Source organism: Lithobates pipiens, unplaced genomic scaffold, assembly GCF_037356315.1.
Source record: "Lithobates pipiens isolate NorthernLeopardFrog02 unplaced genomic scaffold, aLitPip1_a1.2 Scaffold_22, whole genome shotgun sequence".
In the NCBI taxonomy this organism is placed as follows: domain Eukaryota; kingdom Metazoa; phylum Chordata; class Amphibia; order Anura; family Ranidae; genus Lithobates; species Lithobates pipiens.
Window position 1 is genome coordinate 101,891,347 of NW_027507784.1, and position 24,983 is coordinate 101,916,329.

Here is a 24,983-nt window from a genome sequence, read left to right on the forward strand (position 1 = left end):
GTGATCCTGTACGATTCAGGTGTGAACCGGACCTAAACAGGTCTCAAACCAAGTTACTATGTGATACATAAGCCTAATATTGGCCATTGAATAATTTATTTGATTATTACGTGATGTCACAACTGAGTGTTTGTTTTTTGGAAACTGATCTTTTTGGAAACGGGACTTTTTCACGCAGGACTGTACATTTTTGGGTCCATAGACTTGGCGTATGGCTAGCATTATGCCTCGTACACATAATCTGAATTATGGTCAGAAAAAGCTCTGATTGTTTTTCCGACGGAATTCCGACGGGATTCTGCTCAAGCTGTCTTGCATACACACAGTCACCCAAAAGTTCTCTGAACCTTCGGCCGTGAAGAACGTGGTGACGTACAACACTACGACGAGCCGAGAAAATGAAGTTCAATGCTTCCGAGCATGCGTCGAATTGTTCCTGAGCATGCGTAGGAATTTTATGCCGCGGATTTTGTACAAACGATCGGAATTTCCGATCTGAACTTTTTCCGAACGAAAAATTGAGAACATGCTCTCAAACTTTTGCTGGCCAAAATTCCGCCAGCAAAAGTCCGATGGAGCATACACACGATCGCATTTTCCGACCAAAAGCTCTCATCGGACTTTTGTTGGCGGAATTTCCAATCGTATGTACGGGGTATTAGATTCTTAATGACGCTCCCACGCATGAAAAATGCATGCGCATGGATTCTTCGTGTGTTTTTGGAAGGGTTTTGAGTTTAACAACTAGTCTCCTCCTACAAAATAAATAAATGTATGAAGTCGGAAAATAAATACGTGTGAAAGCGCGCTGCAAAAAGCTCCAAGAAATGCATGAAAAGCACACGCCCAGGTGTGAACCTAGACCTAATCACCCAAGCTGGCTAGTTTGGATTTTGAACGATAAAGTTAAATGGCCATATACTGCATAATACTGTAGTAAAAATATGATGCTAAATAAACACAATGATCCCTAAAAGGGTAAAGCATAAACCTGTTCACATTGAGAAGAAGCATACTTTGTTGCTAAGTACAGGTGTCTTAGCACACCAATAAATGACTAGCTTCCAAGGTGTCAGCTGATGGAGAAAAAAAAAATGCAAAGCTGTATTTCTGTATCCATAGTGGGAAAGATTGTACTATGTGAGGTGCTGTAGCCAATGCTTGCTGTAACTCAGCCCACCCCTCCCCCCTCCTATCTCTCCAGTAGAGTACAAGCTCAGCCAGTGCACAGGGTCTGCGGTGGCGACAAGCCTCTCTGCTGCTGGGCTGCTCATAGCATGTGATATACAGGAGTAGGGTGGGCTCAGCACTGCTTCCAGTTTGCAGATGATCAGTGATCTGTATATAACAAGCTCTAGTTGACAAACTGGTCTTAGCATTGTACTTTGGAAGCTGGGCAGGCAGATTTGTGCAAGACTGAGCTGGCATTGCTCCAAACATGGTTGCTGCACACGCTTCCCATTCTTCCTCCTCTGCAGAGTGGATTGCCTGCCTTGATAAAAGGTACCTTCACGTGTATTGTAGTGGATGCATGATGTGACTGCCGTACCGCATAGCCTGTCTCCCAGTGCATGCTAATGAACCAGTGAATGGTGCATGGTGGGATATTTGTAGTCAATGATAGGGGCATGCATGGTCTTCCTATGCAGTGTACATACAGTGGTCAGTGGACAGCGCTGGTGCTGATCTGAGGTTGGCCCTTCTTCATGGTATAGAGTTTGCCCTTGGTGTTGTTATTTCCTGGGAATCAAGGTCTACAGCTTGAAAAAAAAAAAAAATCAATACCCTCTGTGTGTGTGCATTAGTGATATGTGCTAATAAATGGTGAGTTAGCAATTTGGAAAGCAGATCCATGCCTGGAGCAGATGGGCAGAGGGAGCGTGGCCCAAGTGATACAGAGGTGGAGTGACGGAGGGGATTTGTAAAGGCAGCAGACGTCAGCCGATGCAGAACCTCTTGGGAAACATTTGCTTTGCCTGTTTTGCTAATCAAGCAGCATATTTTATTACGGTTGCATTACATACGCATCAATTAATACCTGATGAGGGTTTTATTTTTGTTCTAAAATGATTGCCATAACTGAGTTTGCCCAGAAAATAAAAAATTTAATAACGCAAAATCTCCTCTATTTTAAATGCTATTTAAGCAGGAAGACATGTGTTTATACACAGGCTAAAATCAGTTTCAGTCATTTGTCAGTAATACGTTCCTTTAAAATATTACACTGATGTAAAGGCCACGTTGCAGAATAGTATTTGCTAAGGTCAAGCTAAAGGTAGTAGCATAGCTTTTGCCTTAGGTTATTTGTGTGTGTGTGTGTTGTGTGTGTGTGTGTGTGTGTGTGTGTTGTCTGTGTGTGTTGTGTTGTGTGTGTGTGTGTGTGTTGTATGTGTGTGTGTTGTGTGCTGTGTGTATGTGTTGTCTGTGTGTGTGTGTGTGTGTGTGTGTGTGTGTTGTATGTGTTGTGTGCTGTGTGTGTGTGTATTTTAAAAACAAAGGTATTTAAAAGCGTAATTAGTATTGAATATTAATAATTGATTTTCACTGATGTTAATATTGTTGTATGATCTATTAGAGTAAACTTGAACACATCACTTAAAGGCTAACATCACATTTGTAGAACATAGGCCATGTTGTTATTTAATGTCATTAAAATTATCTTTCTTTTTTAATCTGCAGCCACTGTAGTTTTCTGTAAAATTCAATGGAGGTATTCTGTACACTTTTGGTGTACAGAACACCCTCAGAGACATAATTTCCTGCTTGTGTAATTGGCTCACAGATTTTCCCAGAAGTCTGCACTGGAATCCAAGTTTTAGACAACAGACAATTCATTTTTGGTGAGATACTCCCCAAGGGTTAAATTGTTTGTAAATTTTTTTTATTATTAACAAACAATCCTTACCTATTCTGTGCCGGAGCTGCTACGCTCACGCACACGCTCACGCACATCGCTGGATCAGGCTCAGGTAAGAAAAAGGGGGGGTCTGGGTGGGAGCTGCAGCACAGAAGGTTTTTCATCTTAAGGCCCCTTTCACATGGACGATCCTTTCAGGTCCGCCTGTCAGTTTTTCAGGCAGACCTGAACAGATGCTCTATAGAGCTCTATGGAGCGTTGGATGTCAGCGGTGACATGTCCGCTGACATCCGAGCCGCTCCGATCTGAAAAAGTGTGACAGAGGAAAAAGCTATTTTTGTGCAGAGACAGACCTGTCATCTTCCTGCTCAGCGGGGATCGACAGAGCGATCCCCCTCTGAGCAGAGGGTCCATCGTCACCCAATCTCCCATAGGGGAGAGCGGCGCTCTGACAGGTCGGTCCCTGCGCAGTGTGCAGAGACGGACCTGTCATCTTCCTGCTCAGTGGAGATCGCTCCGGCGATCCCCGCTGTGCAAGCGGATATCCACGGGGAGGATCAATACCCGTGTGAAAGGACCCTTAGGCCTCTTTCACACGGACAATCTGTTCAGGTCTGCCTGTCAGTTTTTTAGGCGGACCTGAACAGACGCTCCATAGACCTCTATGGAGCGTCGTATGTCATTGGTGACATGTCCGCTGACATCCAACCCGCTCTGATCCGAAAAAGTGTGACAGAGGAAAAACCTACTTTTCCATCCGTCTGAGGATCGGATTGGGTGACGATGGACTCTGCGGTCTGTCCTCATCCGATCCCCCATAGGGGAGAGCGGCGCTCTAACGGGTCTGTCCCTGCACAGTGTGCAGACAGAACCGTCATCTTCCTGCTCAGCGGGGATTGACGTGAATGTGAAGGAGCCCTTATGCATAGAATGCATTAAGTTGAAAAACCTTAAGGCCCCTTTCACACAATGCGGATCGTTCATTTCATCAGTTCAGTCACATCAAAACGGGTGAAGTATTTATCAGTTTTTTTATCAGTTTTTCACCCTCGCTCATCAGTTTTTTTACATCCACTACCAATGCAAAAACGGATGAAAAACTGATCATTTGTCAGTTTACATCCGTTTTTGATCTGATCCGTTTTTGTGGAGCCGCTGGATCCTAGGATCAGGCTGAACATGGGGATTCAATTTTTTCCAAAATTGTGATTAAGCCCCTCTCCTGTTGAGCTGTCAAATGCTGAAGAGGGCAGTATGGACACTGGTATTTGTCAATTAAAGGAGAGAGTGGGGTTTAACGCCAGGAAAAAAAGAAAGGGCGAGGGCATTGAATCTCATCTTGCTGACAAGTGGGGGGTACCTGTGTAGACCAGTTAAAATTTTGACAGCATATTTTGATTTAGTTTTAGTCTTCTGCAATTGTTTTAGTTTTAGTCGTATTTAGTCGACTAAATCTCCAGTACATTTTAGACGACTAAAACTCATTTTAGTTATCTAAAATCTAATGGGTGTAGTTAAATTATAATGCAGTGAAAAATCAAATATGTTATTTATGGTATCGAGGTATGAACATACACTACAGACCAGTGGTAATTTTGACGTCAAATTTCAATTTAGTTTTAGTCTTAAGCCGCGTACACACGGGCGGACTGTCTGTCCAACTTAGTCCACCGAAACACATTTCAGCGGACAGTCCGCTCGTGTGTGGGCTTCAGCGGACTTTTTCAGCATGCAGTCTGGCGGACTAAGTATTTCGGAATTTCCGTAATATTGTCCGTCCAACTTTGGTTTCAACGGACAGTCCGCTCGTGAGTAGGCTAGTTGGACGGACTAAGTATGGCGCATGCTCAGAAAGGATTTACACGGCGGAAGGTTGCATTGCTGTGTATTGGACATCCTATTTCTAGTCCCGTCGTACGTGCTGTACACGTCATCGCGCAAGCTTTCAACGGACTGTTTGTTCATCGTGTGTGGTCAAGTCCGTTCATTTGAAAGTAGGACGGACTGTCCGTCGGATTGTCTGACGGACTAAGTTGGCCATACAGTCCGCCCGTGTGTACGCGGCCTTAGTCTTTTGACAAAAATGGCATTTTAGTTTTTTCTCCCACTTTAGTTTTCGTCGTATTTTAGTCATTTCAATTGCTCTAGTCGTATTTTAGTCGACTAGAATGGTATTAAGTTAGTTGAATAAAATGTTTTAGTCAATGAAATTAACACTGGTGTAGACCCTTGGCCTATGACCTAAGAGGCCTAACAGAGACCAAGGCTTTAGAGAAGAAAACAGGTACTTTAGAGCACCATGTGAACAGTGTTGTCATCTTAGAATAATTTTTGACCAGGTAAGGGTTACTGTAATATGCAATTGTCAATTTGTAGTGGTATAATGAGGAAGAGTAGAAGAGTATTTTTTTAAATACTGCATACGGTGATTGTAGTCATGTAAGGGTCAGATTTCTGTATAACCAATAAAGGTCATGGCCGAGGATGGCACACAGCCATCCATGTATCACATTACTGGTTGGGTCTCTACACCTAGAGCCTAATTTCAATAAGAATGGGTTGCCAATTTGCCCAGTACTTATAGGCCCAGGTGTACTGACACTGAGTGTGGAAACAGTCCCTTTATATTCCTCTGGATCACTGGGGCTTGTGTGGTTATGAGGTCTGATACTCTAATGCCATGTACAGACAATCAGAATTTCCGACAACAAATGTTCGTGCGTGTAGGCTCCATCTGACTTTTTTTGTCGGAATTTCCCACCAACAAAATTTGAGAGCTGGTTCTCAAATTTTCTGACAACAAAATCCGTTGTCATAAATTCCGATCATGTGTACACAATTCCGAAGCACAAAAGTCCACGCATGCTCGGAATCAAGCAGAAGTGCCGCACTGGCTATTGAACTTCATTTTTCTCAACTCTTCATATGTGTTGTACATTGGCGCGTTCTTGACGATCAGCATTTCTGACAACATTTGTGCGACTGTGTATATGCAAGACAAGTTTCAGCCAACATCCGTCGGAAATAAATCCAGGATTTCATTGTCGGAATGTCCGATCGTGTGTATGGGGCATTAGTGTGCTACTAAGTCTAGTCAGTTACTGAGGTATGATGGGAAAGGATTTAGGTCAGTATGCTTAAAGGGTGAATTGCCTGCTCACTATACAGAGCACACACATGCTAGAGTACTTACTGTGTAACTACACTGTCAGGATTGCATAACACAGAGTGCAGGGCTTAGAAGTGCATAAGACAGACTGCAGGGCTCTAGAGTGTGTAATGCACACACCAGTGCCCAAAATAGAAACAAAAAGGACCCCCCTCGCCAGCACAAACCCCTCGCCCCCAACCCATATCTCCCAGAGTGTAAATCTCAACCAACAGCCCAAATCTCCCCTCAGTACAGGCCTCCTTCCCAGTCTAACCCCTCAGTACAGACCCTCCCCCCTGCCTAATACTTTAGTACTGCCCCCCCCAGTAAAGATCCCCCTCCCAATCTAAGCCCTCAGTACAGACCCCCCTTTACACCTCAGTACAGACAACCCCCCAGTAAGGCCCTGACTTCTAGCCCAACTCCTCAGTACAGATTTCTCTTTGGTTTAGTGGCAGTTCAGAGTAAGTCCCCCCCTTGGTTATCACGTCACTGGAGCCGGAGTGAGCCTCCCCTTGGCAGCAAATTTCTTCTGTCACACAGGCAGAAATGGCACAGCAGTGCCTATGATACTAGCACTATGGTGCTGCTTCTGCCTGTCAGACTGTTGCATTGTTCAACACAAAAAATAATATTTAGTGGCTGGCCCTCACCCCCCAAATACATGGCTGTTATTGAGAAAAAATTCCAGACGAAAAAGGTATCCTTCAAAATACTGCTTAGACATCATTGATATTTATAAATGCTCTCTACAACAAAGCAAATCTATACTTCTTGAGTTCAGTTCCACTTTAAAGCGGAGGTCCACCCTAAAGTGGACCTTCCGCTCATCAGAACCCTCCCCCCCTCCGGTGCCACAATCGGCACCTTTCAGGGGGGAGGGGGGTGCAGTTACCTGGATAATCCAGGTAACTGCACCCACTTCCGGGATAGCTCTCTGCGGAAAGGGGCGTAACGTACGCCCCTTTCCGCAAGTGCCCGCCCCTTCCCGCAAGTGCCCCGCTGCCTGCTGGGAAACACACAGATCCCAGAGGCAGCGGGGAGCGTCCTTATTGCGCAGCGCGATTCACGCATGCGCAGTAGGGAACCGGGAAATGAAGCCGAAAGGCTCCATTTCCTGATTCCCATACCCAAGATGGCGGCGGCAGGACCCGACAGGCGACCTAGAGATCGGCTTCGGGTGCCGACATCGCGGGCGCGCTGGACAGGTAAGTGTCACTATTTTAAAAGTCAGCAGCTGCAGTATTTGTAGCTGCTGGCTTTTAAAAAAAAAAAAAAAAACGCGGAGTCCCGGTGGACTCCCGCTTTAAAGTGATATTTAACACTCAGATTTTAAACAGCCAATTTAACTGCTTCCCACCCAGGCCATTGTAAAATGACATCCTACCAAGGAGCAGCCCATGCACTGGTGCCATCTGTCGTAAGTGGACACAGCAGATGTCAGATCAGTGTATCGGCCTGCTGTCTGTACTATGTGATCACTGTGACCAATCACAGTAGATCACATGACAATTGTAAACAATAAATGGATTTGATTCATGCCATTCATTGTATACTATTGTGTTGATTTCTGGGATTGGTCACGGTGAGCACAAGGTACAGACAGGACCAATCACAGTCCATCTGTACCATGTGATTAGCTGTGGTCAGTCACAGCTAAGTACAACAATGCACATTGAATGAATCTATTTCATTCAGTAAAAATGCTTACTCATAAAAGTGAAATTCACATCTTTAACCACTTCAATACAGGGCACTTTCACTCCCTTCATTGCCAGACCAATTTTCAGCTTTCAACACTGTCACGCTTTGAATGAAAATTGCGCAGTCATGTAACACTGTACCCAAATTAAATTTTTTGCATTTTTTTCACACAGATAGAGCTTTTTTTGGTGGTATTTAAAGAGGAAGTAAACCCTGATGAGTTTACTTCCTCTTTCATTCCCTGCAAAGGTAAAGCATAATGGACTACTATGCATCACATAGTAGTCCATTATGTGTCACTTACCTGACACAGAAACCAGCGAAGTCACCGCTGTCCCCTGTAGTCCGGCGCATCCATCTTCTCGGTGGGTCTCGCTGCTCCGCCGCTGTCATTCGGCGAAGCCGCGATGACGTCACTCCCGAACATGCGCACTATAGCCGCCGCGTGCGGCATATCGCCGTTGACGGTGGCACGCTCAGCGCGGCATGCGCCGTAGACAGCGGTGCCTGTCTTTCGGCAAATATCTTATTTCTTAGGCCGCGTACACACGCGCGGACTGTTTGCCCAACCTTGTTCGTCAAACAGTTTCGGCAAACAGTCCGCTCAAAATTTGCATGAGCGGACTTGCCCACACACGAGCGGACTGTTTGACGAACAAGGTTGGGCAAACAGTTCGCTCAACTTTTGAAATGAACGGACTCGCCCACGTAAGGAGGAGGCAAATCCGCCCATTTCGAGCGCGTGTACAGGTAGGCGGGGCCCGCGAAGGAGACTTCGCGGGCTCCGCCGCCTGGAATGGGCTTAAAGGGGAACCCCAACGCCGAAAAAAATCGGCGTGGGGGTTCCCCCAAAGTCCACACCAGACCCTTGCCCGAGCACGCTACCCGGCCGGCCAGGAAAGGGGGGCGAGCGAGCGCGCCCCCCCTCCTGAGCCGTACCAGGCCGCGTGCCCTCAACATGGGGGGTGCCTTGGGGAAGGGGGGGCCGCGCGGCCCCCCCCACCCCAAAGCACCTTGTCCCCATGTTGATGAGGACAAGGGCCTCTTCCCGACAACCCTGGCCGTTGGTTGTCGGGGTCTGCGGGCGGGGGGCTTATCGGAATCCGGGAGCCCCCTTTAAGAAGGGGGCCCCCGGATACCGGCCCCCCACCCTATGTGAATGAGTATGGGGTACAATGTACCCCTACCCATTCACCTGTGAAATAAAGTACAAAAAAAAACACAACACAGGGAAAAAATATTTTATTGCACAGCTCCGGGGGTCTTCCGTCTTCGGGGGTCTTCTCGCCGGACTCCTCCGCTATCTGTGTGTAGCTCTTTTACTAGCGGAGGAGTCCGGCTTTCTTCCTCCCCGCCGCCGGCCTCTTCTCCCGACTTCGGGGGTCTTGTCCCCCTCTTCGGTTCTTCTGCCGGGCCACCGCGCCTTCTTGTAGCTCTTTTACAGGCGGTGGCCCGGTCTTCTGTCGCCGCTGCCTTCCGTTCTTCTGTCGCCGCCTTCGGTTCTTCTGCCGGGCCACCGCGCCTTCTTGTAGCTCTTTTACAGGCGGTGGCCCGGTCTTCTGTCGCCGCTGTCGTCGCCGTCGCCGCCGCCTTCCGTTCTTGTTCTTGTTCTTCTTCTTGTTCTTCTTCTTCCCCAGGAGATGTTGACACGTCGCTCTCTCCGGCCGGAATGCCAGAGCCGCGCTGTGCGGTCACTTATATAGTGACAATGGGGCGGTGTCACATGGTATATGTCACATGGGTTGGTCACATGGGTTGATGTCACATGGGGACTATGACATCGTAAGGGGGCGGGGTCACCATGTGACCAACCCATGTGACATATACCATGTGACACCGCCCCATTGTCACTATATAAGTGGCAGCGGAGCGTGTCCCTGGCATTCCGGCCGGAGAGCTCGTCGAGTCAACATCTCCAGGAGAAGAAGAAGAAGAACAAGAACAAGAAGAAGAACAAGAACAAGAACGGAAGGCGGCGGCGGCGGCGACGACAGCGGCGACAGAAGACCGGGCCACCGCCTGTAAAAGAGCTACAAGAAGGCGCGGTGGCCCGGCAGAAGAACCGAAGAGGGGGACAAGACCCCCGAAGTCGGGAGAAGAGGCTGGCGGCGGGGAGGAAGAAAGCCGGACTCCTCCGCTAGTAAAAGAGCTACACACAGATAGCGGAGGAGTCCGGCGAGAAGACCCCCGAAGACGGAAGACCCCCGGAGCTGTGCAATAAAATATTTTTTCCCTGTGTTGTGTTTTTTTTTGTACTTTATTTCACAGGTGAATGGGTAGGGGTACATTGTACCCCATACTCATTCACATAGGGTGGGGGGCCGGTATCCGGGGGCCCCCTTCTTAAAGGGGGCTCCCGGATTCCGATAAGCCCCCCGCCCGCAGACCCCGACAACCAACGGCCAGGGTTGTCGGGAAGAGGCCCTTGTCCTCATCAACATGGGGACAAGGTGCTTTGGGGTGGGGGGGGGCGCGCGGCCCCCCCTTCCCCAAGGCACCCCCCATGTTGAGGGCACACGGCCTGGTACGGCTCAGGAGGGGGGGCGCGCTCGCTCGCCCCCCTTTCCTGGCCGGCCGGGTAGCGTGCTCGGGCAAGGGTCTGGTGTGGACTTTGGGGGAACCCCCACGCCGATTTTTTTCGGCATTGGGGTTCCCCTTTAAGCCCATTCCAGGCGGCGGAGCCCGCGACGTCTCCTTCGCGGGCCCCGCCTACCTGTACACGCGCTCGAAATGGGCGGACTTTCCGAGCGGCAACAGTCCGCTCATTTCGAAAGTACAGCGGACAGGCCCACACACGGGCGGACTGTTCGCTCAAACACAGTTTCAGCGGACAGTTTTTCGGAATTTCCGAAAGACTTTGTCCGTCCAACTGTCCGCTGAAACTGTCCGCTGAAAGCCCACACACGAGCGGACTGTCCGCCCAAACACTGTTCAGCGGACAAGGTTGGGCGAACAGTCCGCCCGTGTGTACGCGGCCTTATAGATATTTCTTGGACCTACAGGTAAGCCTTAATCTATGCTTACCTGTACGTCAAAGTGTGTTGTAAGGGTTTACAACCACTTTAATCACCGCTGGGGTTTTTATTTTTTACGCTACAAATAAACAAATCGATTTTTGTTAGTTTCTATTATAAAATTTTGCAAATAAGTAAATAAATTCCAAACGTATGTTAATCTGCAAAAATCCATTCGTACTTTGAATATTAAAAAATATTTTTTTATTATGAGATCAATGGGTACATCAGTAAACACGTTGAATCATGGTGGTCATCGTTCTAACCTTTGGAATAAATCCATATTTAAAGCGGGAGTCCACCGGGACTCCGCGTTTTTTTTTTTTTTTTTTAAAAGCCAGCAGCTACAAATACTGCAGCTGCTGACTTTTAAAATAGTGACACTTACCTGTCCAGCGCGCCCGCGATGTCGGCACCCGAAGCCGATCGCTAGGTCGTCTGTCGGGTCCTGCCGCCGCCATCTTGGGTATGGGAATCAGGAAATGGAGCCTTTCGGCTTCATTTCCCGGTTCCCTACTGCGCATGCGCGAGCCGCGCGGCGCAATCCGGACGGTCCCCGTTGCCTCTGGGAACTGTGTGTTTCCCAGCAGGCAGCGGGGCACTTGCGCAAAGGGGCGGGCAGTTGCGGAAAGGGGCGTAATCTACGCCCCTTTCCGCAGACAGCTATCCTGGAAGTGGGTGCAGTTACCTGGATTATCCAGGTAACTGCACCCCCCTCCCCCCTGAAAGGTGCCAATTGTGGCGCCGGAGGGGGGGAGGGTTCCGATGAGCGGAGGTCCATTTTAGGGTGGACCTCCGCTTTAATGCCCAACAACAGATAATAAACATCTGGAAGTTTTCAGAAATACGGTTGAGAAGGATTTGGATTTGTTGAAAGTACGGAAGGTTAATGATCCCGTTCATATCAAGAATGGTATTAAATCTCTGACAGATAGCAAGGATTTGGTTATATGTCCTGCAGACAATGGGGGGGGGTTAGTGGTGTTGAGCAAAGCATATTACAAGAATGAAATGGAGAACATTCTCAGTGATACTAATACTTACAGTATTATGGATAAGGATCCCATGCTTGACTTTAAGGGAGAACTCCACTAACTTGTGGAGAGGGGGAAGCATATAGGAGTGCTAAGTGCAAAGAAGGCATCATATCTGGACCCCCTGTTCTGTCGCACACCTATCATATACTTCCTTCCCAAGATCCACAAGGATAGTTAACCCACCTGGGAGACCCACAGTGAATGTGATCGACTCAGTTACATTGAGACTTGGCCAATATACTAATACCTTCCTTCAGCCATTGGTAAATAAAACCAACCCGTTCCTAAAGGACACCAAGCACATCATACAAATTCTAGAGTCTTTGACCATTACGTCCTCTTGTTTCTTGATTACGACCGGTGTTGGCTCTCTATATACGATCATTAGCCACGAGGACGATTTGTCCTCGGTTAATTGGGCGTTGGGATCATCTGGCCTACCCAGAAGACATTGGAATTTTTTGATTGCCAGCTTAACTTTCTGTCTGTCAAAAAACTATTTTTGTTATGGCAAGCAGTTTTTTCTCCAGACCAGAGGAGTGGCAATGGGGGCACGGTTTTCTCCCAGTGTTGTCAATTTATTTATGGTACACTGGGAGGAGGAGGCCATGTTCAAAAATAAACCCCCGGGTGTTTGTATCCAAACGAAATGGCAATAATAAAAATATCATTCTCACATGGCATATAAGTACTGATAGATTGCTTTTTCTAGACCTTGACTTGGCAAAGGATGGTAATCGGATTAAAATGATTACCCACTTCAAGGCTACAGATTGGAATGCCTTCATTCCTACTGAGAGCTGCCACCATAATAAATGGCTGTGCAATATACCCAGAGGGCAATTTATACGCCTGAGGCGCAATTGTACTGATGAAGGTGATTTTGTTTCTCAATCACAGATCTTGGCCTCACGATTTATAGAGAAGGGTTATGATAGGAATATTCTGGATTAGTGATGGCCGAAAGGTTCGCCTGGTGGTTGTTTCGCTGCGAATTTCGGCTGTTCACGGTCCGCCCGTTCGGCGGACTATTGGCGCCGTTCACCCGGCGGACTTCCGTGTTTACTGTGTAAAAGAACTTTGACCTATGATGACACATCCATCATGGGGTACAGGACAGCCAATTGAGACATTACAGCACATGGACACTTGGACATTCCCCCTAACTTATAAATACACCCGATCCGGCGGCCATTTTACATTCTTTCTTCTGTCACTATAGGAAGAGGTTGCTGTGTGGAGCAGGGAGAGATTTCAGTGACCCAAATCATTAGCTATTTGGTACACAAAAGTTATTTTCAGGACTGGTATAGGTGTTAGGTGTATATAGGTTTGCTGTGCTACTGATTGTTGCAGCAGCATGAGTGTCTTTTGTCAGTTTAGAGAAAGGGACAGGACGGTGTGTCTGCTGTAGGGACAGTCAGTTTAGCGGTGTAGCTGTTACTATCAGGTCCACAAAAGTGCTATTCCAGTTATTGTTCCAGTAGCCTCTGTTTTGTTAGTTTATATAGGGACAGGCAGGAAGCAGTGTGTGAGGCAGTGAGGGTCAGTTTAATCAGTAGCTGTTACTATATTAGGTCCACAAAGGTTCTTTTCAGGACTGGTATCAGTGGTATGGTAATAGGCTTGTACACGTATAATATTCTTTCTTCCAAATATAGAAAGAATATTATACTTGACTGCTGCCCTTCTGCTGCAGTCTGCTAATCATTCACAACCTACTTGTTCCACAAAGCTCCTTATAAGGACTGGTAATAACCTGGTGTAGGGTGCTATAGTACATAGGGTTGAGTGAGGTACAGTCTGCCATTCTATAAGGACTGGTATAGGTCCACAATACATAGGGTTGAGGTGCACTACTGCTGACCTCTGCCCTATACTGCAGCAGTCCTTCATCGGTATAGGGACTGACGTACAGTCTGCTAATCACTCACACACAACCTACTTGTTCCACAAAGGTCCTTATAAGGACTGGTAACTTGGTCTGTCTAGGGTGCTACAGTACATAGGGTTGAGTGAGGTACAGTCTGCCATTCTATAATGACTGGTTTAGGTCCACAATACATAGGGTTGAGGTGCACTACTGCTGACCGCTGCCCTATACTGCAGCAGTCCTTCATCGGTATAGGGACTGACGTACAGTCTGCTAATCACTCACACACAACCTACTTGTTCCACAAAGGTCCTTATAAGGACTGGTAAGGTATAGGGTACTACAGTACATAGGGTTGAGTGAGGTACAGTCTGCCATTCTATAAGGACTGGTATAGGTCCACAATACATAGGGTTGAGGTGCACTACTGCTGACCGCTGCCCTATACTGCAGCAGTCCTTCATCGGTATAGGGACTGACGTACAGTCTGCTAATCACTCACACACAACCTACTTGTTCCACAAAGGTCCTTATAAGGACTGGTAAGGTATAGGGTACTACAGTACATAGGGTTGAGTGAGGTACAGTCTGCCATTCTATAAGGACCGGTATAGGTCCACAATACATAGTGTTGAGGTGCACTACTGCTGACCGCTGCCCTATACTGCAGCAGTCCTTCATCGGTATAGGGACTGAGAGTTTTGTCACAGGGTCATTTAAAAAATGACAGGCAGAGGAAGAGGCAGGCCCTTCCGCAGGGGTGGTAGGGGTAGGGCAGGAGCAACAGGCTTGAGCCAAAGTGGGAAGTTGCAGAAGGTGCGTTCAATTACTTTAAAGGACGCACCAGACTTGGTTGAGTGGCTCACTCAGCCTTACTCTTCTGCACCCTCCTCATCCTCTCGATCTGCACCCTCTTCTTCACTCTCTCCTATGTGCACCCCCAAAGACACTACCACCAACAACACCACCACCACCACCACCACATACCTTTCGCTTGAGTCACAGGAATTATTTTCCGATCCATATCAAGACATTTCTGATGCGCAGCCACTCTTGGTATTGGATCAGGAAGAGGAGGTAGCAACAACCACTACTCAGCAGTCTGACGACAGTACCCAGATCAGCCCAAGGAGGAGGTTGGTCCCCGGTGTTGCTGCCTACTCCAAGATCTCTACTTATAGCGGTGGAGAAGGTGACGTCGACGATGACGTGTCTAGTGATGTCACGTGGGTGCCCACAAGAGAGGAAGAGGAGGGGAGTTCAGAGGGAGATATGGACCAGCAGATAGGGAGGAGAAGCAGGAATAACTTACATTGCACAGGAGGGACAAAGCAGACTGCAAATGTATCAGGAGTGAGTCATCGACCATGTACGGTCACATCTGGCGCTCCCAGGACACCGGCACATGGCTCCGCAGTGTGGGCTTTTTTTAACGTGTCCGCTGCTGACAATAGCGTTGCCATCTGCAATCTTTGCAGTCAACGCATTAGTCGCGGTAAGCCCAACACTCACCTAGGAACGACCGCCTTAAGAAGGCACATGAGCAGCCATCACCGAGCCGAGTGGGAGAAACGGAACACACAAAGCCACACTCCAGGCTCTCACTGTCCAGCCTCGTCTTCTACTTCTCCTTCTCCTCTCTCCTCACAATTGTCCTCCACTCCACCTTCCATCATGCCAAGCTCACGTTTTTCTGCAAAAAGGCAGGCTTCCGTGGGCCTAATGTTCGAGCGTAAAAAAATGATGATGCCGGATAACCCTCTTGCCCAACGGTTGACGGCTGGCTTGTCAGAACTCATAGCCCGCCAACTACTGCCATTTAAACTGGTGGACTCGGAGGCCTTTCACAAATTTGTGGCCATTGGAACACCACAATGGAAGGTCCCAGGAAGGAAGTATTTCTCAGAGAAGGGCATCCCAGAGCTATATGGCCATGTTCAGCGGCAAGTGAATGTATCTCTGGCACACAGTGTCGGTGCCAAGATACATCTGACCACAGACATGTGGTCTAGCAAACACGGGCAGGGAAGGTATATCACTTTTACTGCCCACTGGGTGAACCTTCTGACGGCCGTCAAGCATGTAACCCATGGCACCCCTGTAGATTTGGTTTTACCGCCACGGATTGCATGCAGGCCTGACTCTTCTTCTCCTCCTCCTCCTACTCCATCCTCCTCCCTCTCCTCCTCGGCTGACTCCTCCTTTTCCGCTGCTAGCGTCTCTTCCGCTGCGCCGCCCATGCTCCCCAGAACCTATTCGACATGCCAGGTGAGATGTTGCCATGCCGCGCTGCGTCTGTTGTGCCTGGAAGCCAAGAGCCACACTGGCCCGGCACTCCTTTCAGCTTTGCGTTCACAGGCAGATCAGTGGCTAACACCGCTCAATTTGACAGTTGGTAAAGTGGTGTGTGACAACGGTGCCAATCTGCTTAGCGCATTGAAACAGGGCAAAATCACGCACGTGCCATGCATGTCACACGTCTTAAACTTGGTTGTGCAGCGATTCGTTGTCAAATACCCTGGGGTCCAGGACATCTTGCGGCAGGCATGGAAAATCTCGGCCCATTTCAGAAGATCTTACACGGCCATGGCTCGCCTTGCTGACATTCAGCGGCGACACAATCTGCCGGTCAGACGTCTTATTTGCGATTGCCCGACGCGATGGAACTCAACCTTCTATATGCTTGATAGGCTGCTGCAGCAGAAACGTGCAGTTAACGTCTACTTGTATGAACTCTGCAGCAAAACAGGTTCTGGAGGGCTGGGTTTTTTTCACCGTGCCAGTGGCTGCTCATGCGCGACGCATGCAGACTTCTGCGGCCATTTGAGGAGATCACCAAACTGGTCAGTCACAGCCATGGCGCCATCAGTGACATGGTACCTTATGCCTTCTTTATGGAGCGTGCATTGCGTCGTGTCATTGATCAAGCTGTGGAGCAGCAGGAGCGGGAAGATGAGGAAGTCGCAATGCTGGATGAATTCCCAGGGGGGGCTACTCTATCTGAGACAAGTCAACAACAGGAGTCTGAAGAGGAGTCAGAGGAGGATGGTGCCGGGGCGGATGAGGAGGAGCAAGAAGAGCATGCTTTAAACCTTTCTGGGATCCCTGTTGTGCATGGATGGGGAGAGGAGAATTAAGAGGAAGACATTATCCTGGATGATGAGCAGGAGCCAGGCCACCACACCGCTTCCACTTTAGTGCAAATGGGGGCCTTCATGCTCCAGTGTTTTAATAGGGACCCCCGTATAAAAAGCATAAGGGTCAAGGACCAGTACTGGGTGGCAACGTACTTAGACCCCCGGTAAAAAAACACAAATTGGCAGAAATGTTACCGCCGTCACAGAGGGCTGGCAGAATAGAGCACTTCCAGGCCTTGCTTCGAGAAATGCTGCATTCTGCCTTTGTGTGCCCTGGCAGAGGAGCAATTCCCACTCCCAGAGAAGGAGTTGCGGGTACCAATCCAACAGCGCCTGCAAGAAGAGGCCGGTTTGAAGATGTGTTGGTGACTTCGGATATGAGGTCATTCTTTCAGCCGACCCATCGACAGGTGTCATTCGGATCCAGCATCAGGGAACGCCTAGACCGTCAGGTGTCCGACTACATCGGGTTAACAGCCGATGTGGACGCTCTGAGGAGTGATGAACCCCTGGACTACTGGGTGGGCAGGCTTGACCTCTGGCCAGAGCTTGCCCAATTTGCAATCGAACTGTTGGCTTGCCCCTCATCCAGTGTCCTGTCCGAAAGGACGTTCAGCGCAGCAGGGGGGATCGTGACCGATAAGCGTACTCGCCTAGCTCACGACAGTGTTAACTACCTCACATTTCTAAAAATGAATGAGGCATGGATCTCGGAGGAATTCAACACATGTGACCAGTAGACCATGTATATGTCTATAAACAATTTTTTTAATCGAGCACAGAGACCTTCTTTCTTCATTTGGCTCACTTCCTTGTCCAAAAAAAGCACACCGTACTATATTCCCGTACCCTCCTCTTTGAAGAGGTTGAGCGGTGTCATATTTCTACTGGGGCTGCTTATTATGAGGGGCTCCCACCATCCCTGTGCTGTGCTGACATCCTCCTGGGACTGTACCTCTGCTGTGCATATTATGAGGGGCTCCCACCATCCCTGTGCTGTGCTGACTTCCTCCTGGGGCTGCTTATTATGAGGGGCTCCCACCATCCCTGTGCTATGCTGACATCCTCCTGGGGCTGCTTATTATGAGGGGCTCCCACCATCCCTGTGCTATGCTGACATCCTCCTGGGGCTGCTTATTATGAGGGGCTCCCACCATCCCGGTGCTATGCTCATTATGAGGGGCTCCCACCATCCCTGTGCTATGCTCATTATGAGGGGCTCCCACCATCCCTGTGCTATGCTGACTTCCTCCTGGGGCTGCTTACGGTGCAGGTGTCAGTGCTGTATATCACGGTGCTGATGTCAGTACTCTCTATCACGGTGCTGCTGTCAGTGCTGTATATCACGGTGCTGGTGTTAGTGCTTTATGTCATGCTGCTGATGTCAGTGCTCTCTATCACGGTGCTGTTGTCAGATGACTCTATCACGGTGCAGGTGTCATTGCTGTATGTTACGCTGCTGATGTCAGTGCTCTCTATCACTGTGCTGCTGTCAGTGCTGCATTTCACGGTGCTGGTGTTAGTGCTTTATGTCACGCTGCTGATGTCAGTGCTCTCTATCACGGTGCTGTTGTCAGATGACTCTATCACGGTGCAGGTGTCATTGCTGTATGTCACGCTGCTGATGTCAGTGCTCTCTATCACGGTGCTTCTGTCAGTGCTGTATTTCACGGTGCTGGTGTTAGTGCTTTATGTTACGCTGCTGATGTCAGAGCTCTCTATCACGGTGCTGCTGTCAGTGCTGTATTTCACGGTGCTGGTGTTAGTGCTTTATGTCACGCTGCTGATGTCAGTGCTCTCTATCACGGTGCTGTTGTCAGATGACTATCACGGTGCAGGTGTCATTGCTGTATGTCACGCTGCTGGTGATCATCTCCTGCACCCTCTTTGCCTACCCTGACCTTCCCTCTCCTCCATTGCCTTCATGCGCTCCAGAGTCCTGAATTGTCACAACAATTTCCCATATAAAAAAAAGAATGCTTGTAGTTGTCAATCCCAGATTCACCTCATACATGTGTTATGTCATTGGCCATGTGGTGGGACTATGTTTGCACAGCTATTAATTATTTTGTGGCTGCAAATTTGACCTGTAGGTTTGCGAAGTTCGCCTCCCATTGAAGTCAATGGGGCCCGCCGCGAACGTTGCGGTTCGCGAACTATCGGCCGCGTTCGCTGTCCGCGTTTGCGAAACGTCCCGTCGGAAGTTCGTCCATCACTATTCTGGATAAGGAAATGGAAAATGTTTGGGTTTTAGATAGGAAAGCGTTAGTTTCCAATGCCCCTAAAGCCAATCAGAATGATCTTATGAACACTCGGATGATTTTGGATTTTAATATTCAGTACAGGAAATTCGAGAGGATCATGCAGAAACATTGGCCAATTCTGAAACATGATAGGATTTTGGGCCCAATATTACCAGATTGTCCATAATTGATCTATAAAAGAGCACCCTCGCTTAGGGATAGTTAGTAAGTTAGCTCCAGGGGTCATTGACCCCCCATATTGTCTGAGAACAGGATTTTTAACTTCCTTACTGGCTTCCATGCATGCGGTCGTTGTCCTGCATGCAGACAAGCTAGAAACAATATTAGAAAACGCAAGGACTTTGTGGCATTGGCAACCGGAAAAAGTTATAAAATCAAGGAATTGATTACTTGCGATACAGTTGGAGCAGTTTATATGCTACAGTGTGAATGTGGCCTCCAATATGTTGGAAGGACCTCCAGACCCCTCCATGTGAGGATTGGAGAGCATGTCAATAATATTAAGAAGGGTCTCCTATCGCACAGTGTTTCCAAGCATTTTTTACTTTTTCACAATCGCATCCCTGTTGGGTTGAATCACTGGACAGGAGGAAATTTCATTCCGCAGCTTAGCCGATGTGAATCTTTTTGGGTTTATGAAACTAAGGTGGGGATCCCTTTGAGGTTGAACGTTGAGTTTGACCTCAATTTTTTTTATTTCAGATCGCTAGTGATTTATTTATAATTTTCATTTTACATTTTGCTTATGGTTTTTATTGTATTATTTGTTAATTGATTGACAGGAAAGGTGGTTGTGCTGATGTCCATTTTATATTTATCATTTTATATGATTATATTTATTTCTATGGTTCTGGCTCTTTAAGGTTTTAGTGCCCGTTAATTCATGGGGGGGGTAGCTCTCATGCTCTATACTAGTCATTGTGCCCGTTTTATATGGCCTTAGTGTTATGTGTTGCTGCAAGCTGTCCTCCCCTCTATATGTAATATCACCTTGTAGCAATTTTTTGTTTCGGTGCTGAGTTCCTTTAACTTATGGGCTTTTGGTAAATCCCCTTAGATTACCTACATTCTCAGAATGAATTCAGATGACTGAGTGACTGCTTTGAGAGGTTCGCTGGGCCATCTGGCAACCGGTCTTATATTAGTATGCTTTATCATTCTGGTTTTGAGCAGTCGTTTATGACCCTCCCATGTAGGGATGTACTGCAGTGTTGCTCTGATGACGCAAACCAGTTGGGCGGGCTTGATTGGTAATCCAGCACCGCTATAAGTTACCATGGTAGCTTGACTTCTGGTGGTTCCCATATACTGGTCTTATCACGTGTCATGTGGTTTTGTTTTCTAACTGATGTCGATGTTGTGGGTGGGACTGACCATCCTGGACTTCGAAGTTGTCTGTTGCCATGACAGGAGGGGATGTGGGTATTATAACCCAGAAGTGATTGGTGTGCTGGGGACCCTCTGCTAGCCAATCATGCTGCGTACCGCAGCTCGGAAGTGATACTTCTTGTTGGCCAATCGTGATGTTTGTTATTTTTGATACATATTTTCACCGGCCAATAGTGCTAGCTCTGACAGACGTCCCATTGCTGCAGGAAGGGCGGGGGGTTTTTAATTGTATTTCACAAAAAACAGGATTAGAGCATTTATAAAAGAAACTGACACACGAGTCCCCAACTTTATTCGCTGGGGAAGTCCTTTCCCATGGACGATACGCGTGCGGGGGACTATGTGATGTCAGCACAGCCACCTACCTGGTTTTATATGCACTTTATATGTCTTGTATCTAAGCACTGGGATTCAGTGCTGTCTTTGTGAGTAATATTTTTATTCATTTAAATTAGTGTCCTTTATACAAATAGATAGCACTATATTTCTTTTATTTGAATTTTGCATGAATAATGCATATCTAAGTGTGTGTCTTTTGGTTATCGAATGAGTGTGGTTTACTTTTATTTACCTTTGTTAAGGGACTGCATGAATGACCTGTCTGTTAGTTCAGAGGTCTATTCATTAAGGTGAGCGTCCTGTACCTCTGATGGTGGACAAAACTGAAGTGGATGTACAGTGGTCAATAATGTTTTCAAGCACCCTGTTCATTATCAAGGAGTCTTCTTTCTTCCTGCCGGTTTATCGGTTGATGACACCTCTTTGCTTCAGAAACTTGACACTCTGGAACTTTTTTGTGGTTGTTTCTTGTATAATTCGTAGTTTCACCTGAGCGTTGCACTGCTTTTTTACTTAAATAAGTAATTTCTCTAGATAAATTTTGACCAAAAATATACTGCTACATTTCTTTGGTAAAAATAACCCAAATCAGTGTTTATTTGGTGTTGGCAGTGATGGAGGAAAGACAGATTTTCTATTGGGACACTGAAATGTGTATAGGGACATGGGTATATCAGTGGTGCTTTGTGTAGTTTGTGGGGTGATCTGCAACAGCTTTCTGTGTAAAATCATCCTCACACAGAGAGCTGTCATAGGTCTGCAGATTTGCCCCCCCCGCACTGAGCTTTCACTTAGCTTGGCGGGGAGACCTGTCACAGAGACTCACGTCTCTGTTTACATTGTGACGGTTGTGATTGGACACAACCGTCAGGTGATCAGGAGGGCCAATCACAGCGCCCATATCCCGATCTCTGCTCAGCTGGATCCTGTGATCAGAATGATCGAGCACTCGTTCTGAGGGATGTTCCTGAATGACCACTCATAATGAAGAAAGGAGCACCAGCCGTTTATGTGCAGCGGCCGGTGGGAAGTAGTTAAGTAAATATAGTGTAAAAAAAAAAATTCCTGATCACTTCCTCAGAGTTGTACAGTGCTGCTGTGGTAACACTGTATTTCACAGTATGTAAAACATAAACAAAAACATATTTTTTTAACATACTGTCACCAGTCAGTGTCCCTGCTCACTGCCAAGCCAGTTATATGTACTGCATTGGTGACAGTATGTAAAAATAAAAAGAATATGGAAAAAACAAATGTTTTTTAATTTCTTAATTTTCCAAAAAAATTTGACAAAAGTTTACAACTTCAAAAAATGTGCCATGCCTCTTACTAAATACCAGGGACTGTCTACTTTCAAATAAGGTGTCATTTATGGGATAATTGTACTGTTCTGGCATTTTCGGGCCTCAAGAAATGAGTTAGGCCGTCAGTACATCAGGATTGACCAATTTTCAGATATATACCATAGTTTGTGTAACTTTTCTACAGACTAAATAATATACACGGATTTGAATTTTTATTTTTTATTTTTTGGTTTACAACCACTTTAAGATGTACAAAGGCACAGAGTACAACAAAGAAAGCAGAGCCTGTTTTGATGTAAAAGGACTGGCCACTTAAAAAAGGACTCTACTTGGAAAGTTGAGCAGTGAAAGCTAGAGCTATCCACAAAAGAAAGAGTCAAAGCAGCCACAAGGGAAACTGAAGACACATAATGGAGTGGCACCTTTAAAGTGACAGAGCGGCAAGCCACGCGTCTGGTGCATACACTCAGGAGTGACAAGCCACATTACTAGTGATGAGACCTTCTTCACAAACATTGATTACAGTGCAAAAGACAAAGCTTTCCTAGCAAACGGGAAAAGCATCACTGCAGAAGGTAAAGGTCCGGACTTCCTGAACTGCATTACACCACAAGGCAAGCAGAGTATCCTTGTAAAGAAAGTGCTGTATGCTCCAGAACTAGAAGGCAGCTTTTATCAGTGAAAAGTCTTGTGAACAATTGTCTCTCAGTTAGGTTACATGGTGATGAATGCACAATTCACAATAAGAGATTCCTCTCAAAAGGAAAACTGGATTACCACCTATACAAGCTCATCACTATAGACCAGCATGCCAATATAGTCTCTAATGACTTACACAGCAAATATATTAATTTATGGCACAGATGGCTGGGGCACAGAAGTCCAGAAGCTATGCATGACATTATAAAGAGAGGCTTATCAGAAGATTTGACAATAGCGCCTTGCAAAGTGCTCATGAAATGCAAATGCTGTATTGAAGCTAAAGCCACATGTGCTCCCCTTCCACAGGCATCTCTAAGAAAAATTACCCACCCCCTGCAGCTCATACACAGTGATATGTATGCAGTCCAATGAAAACTCCCACGTCAAGCGGGAACAGATAACTACTGACTTTCATTGATGATTATTCCAGGTACACAACTACTTATCTGATGAAACTCAATAATTAAATATCAGAGAAACTTCAAGAGTTCGTTGCCATGTCTAGCAACAAATTCCAACGCAAACCAGGAATAATATGCATTGACAATGGAGGCAAATTCATAAGAAAAAAAGTGGCCTCATACCTGAAGGGACAAGGAATAGTACTCTAGACAAATGCACCATAAACTCTTGAACAAAATTGTGTAGCAGAAAGGAAAAATCTCACTCTTATAGAAATGGCCAGATACATGTTATCGGATGCCAACCTACCTCACAAGTACTGTGGAGAAGCAGTCTTGACAGCAACCTACCTACAGAACAGATTACCCTCAAGAGCCATTAAAAGTACTCCATTCAAAATGTGCATGGATAAAAGCCTAGCATAGGACATATAAGAGTGTTTTGATGTAAAGTATATGCCTATATTCCAAGTTAAAAGCGATCCAAGCTAAAGAACAGAGTCATAGAGGGCATTCTAGTAGGCTACAGTGAGCAAACTAATGCCGCGTACACACGAGCGGATTGTATGGCGTACTTAGTCCGTCATACAATCCGACAGACAATCCGTCGTAGTTTCCACTGAACGGACTTGACCACACATGGATACACAAACAGTCCGTCAAAAGCTTGCGCGATGACATGTACAGCACGTACGACGGGACTAGAAATAGGAAGTCCAAGACACAGCAAAGCACCCTTCTGCCGTGTAAATCCTTTCTGGGCATGCGCCATTCTTAGTCCGTCGAACTAGCATACTGACGACCGTATTGTCCACTGAAACCAAAGTACGACGGACAGATTTTTAGAAAAACCGAAATTCTTAGTACTCCGGACTGCACGCTGAAAAAGTCCGCTGAAGCCCACACACGAGTGGATTGTCCGCTGAAATGTGTTTCAGCGGACTAAGTACGTCAAACAGTTCGACCGTGTGTACGCGGCATAAGAGTTACAGAATCCTGCACCCAAAGACTGACAAAGTGACAATAAGCTGTAGTGTTTATTTTGATGAGAGCCCATCATATGAAACACATCATCTGAAACACCGATCCCTAAAAGCTGTGAAGTGAATATGCCAAGCAAACCAGAAGAAAAGGTCGACCAAAACAAACCTGTGCAGGAGTCAGAACAAAAGGTGGACCTCACATTGCCTAAATCAAGTTCCCCACCAGATCCTGCTGAACTGCCTGAAATCAAAAGATCCACTTGGACCACAAAGGGGATACCACGCCGCAAGCTGTCATACACTGCCAAAACACACAGCATACTTGAACCAACATCATGGGAAGACTGCCAAAATGTGAAGCCAATAAATGGAGAAAGGCAGCAGAAGAATTAAAGTCACTTGAAGAAAATAAAACCTAGACACTCAGAGAGCTCCCTCCTAACTGCAAAACTATAGAAAGTAAGTGGACTTTCTTAAGTAAAGTCAGACGCAGAAGGGTATATCTACAAATACAAAGCCAGACTAGATGCCAAGTGTTACTCCCAGAAATTCGATGAAGATTACGATGAAACAACCAAGAAGACAGATGGATATACATCCTTATCTATGTTTATGACATTATAACTAGGGATGAGCCGAACACCCCCCTGTTCGGTTCGCACCAGAACCTGCGAACAGACCTAAAGTTCGTGTGAACTTTAGAACCCTATTAAAGTCTATGGGACTCGAACGTTCACAATCTAAAGTGCTCATTTTAAAGGGTAATATGCAGGTTACTGTCCTAAAAAGTGTTTGGGGACCTGGGTCCTGCCCCAGGGGACATGGATC

The 24,983-nt window shown here is 46.9% G+C and overlaps 1 protein-coding gene across 5 annotated transcripts in view; it reads left to right on the plus strand.

Annotated features, from left to right (window-relative positions):
• The first annotated feature begins 1,195 nt into the window (after nucleotides 1-1,195).
• RAPGEF4 (Rap guanine nucleotide exchange factor 4) overlaps nucleotides 1,196-24,983 on the plus strand; it is a 497,448-nt gene continuing 473,660 nt past the window's right edge. For all 5 annotated transcript variants that reach the window (XM_077448013.1, XM_077448014.1, XM_077448015.1 and 2 more), the window contains exon 1: nucleotides 1,196-1,503. In XM_077448013.1, coding sequence (XP_077304139.1) covers nucleotides 1,439-1,503 — 65 coding nt within the window. In that variant the 5' untranslated portion in view covers nucleotides 1,196-1,438. The remainder of the gene's footprint in view (nucleotides 1,504-24,983) is intronic.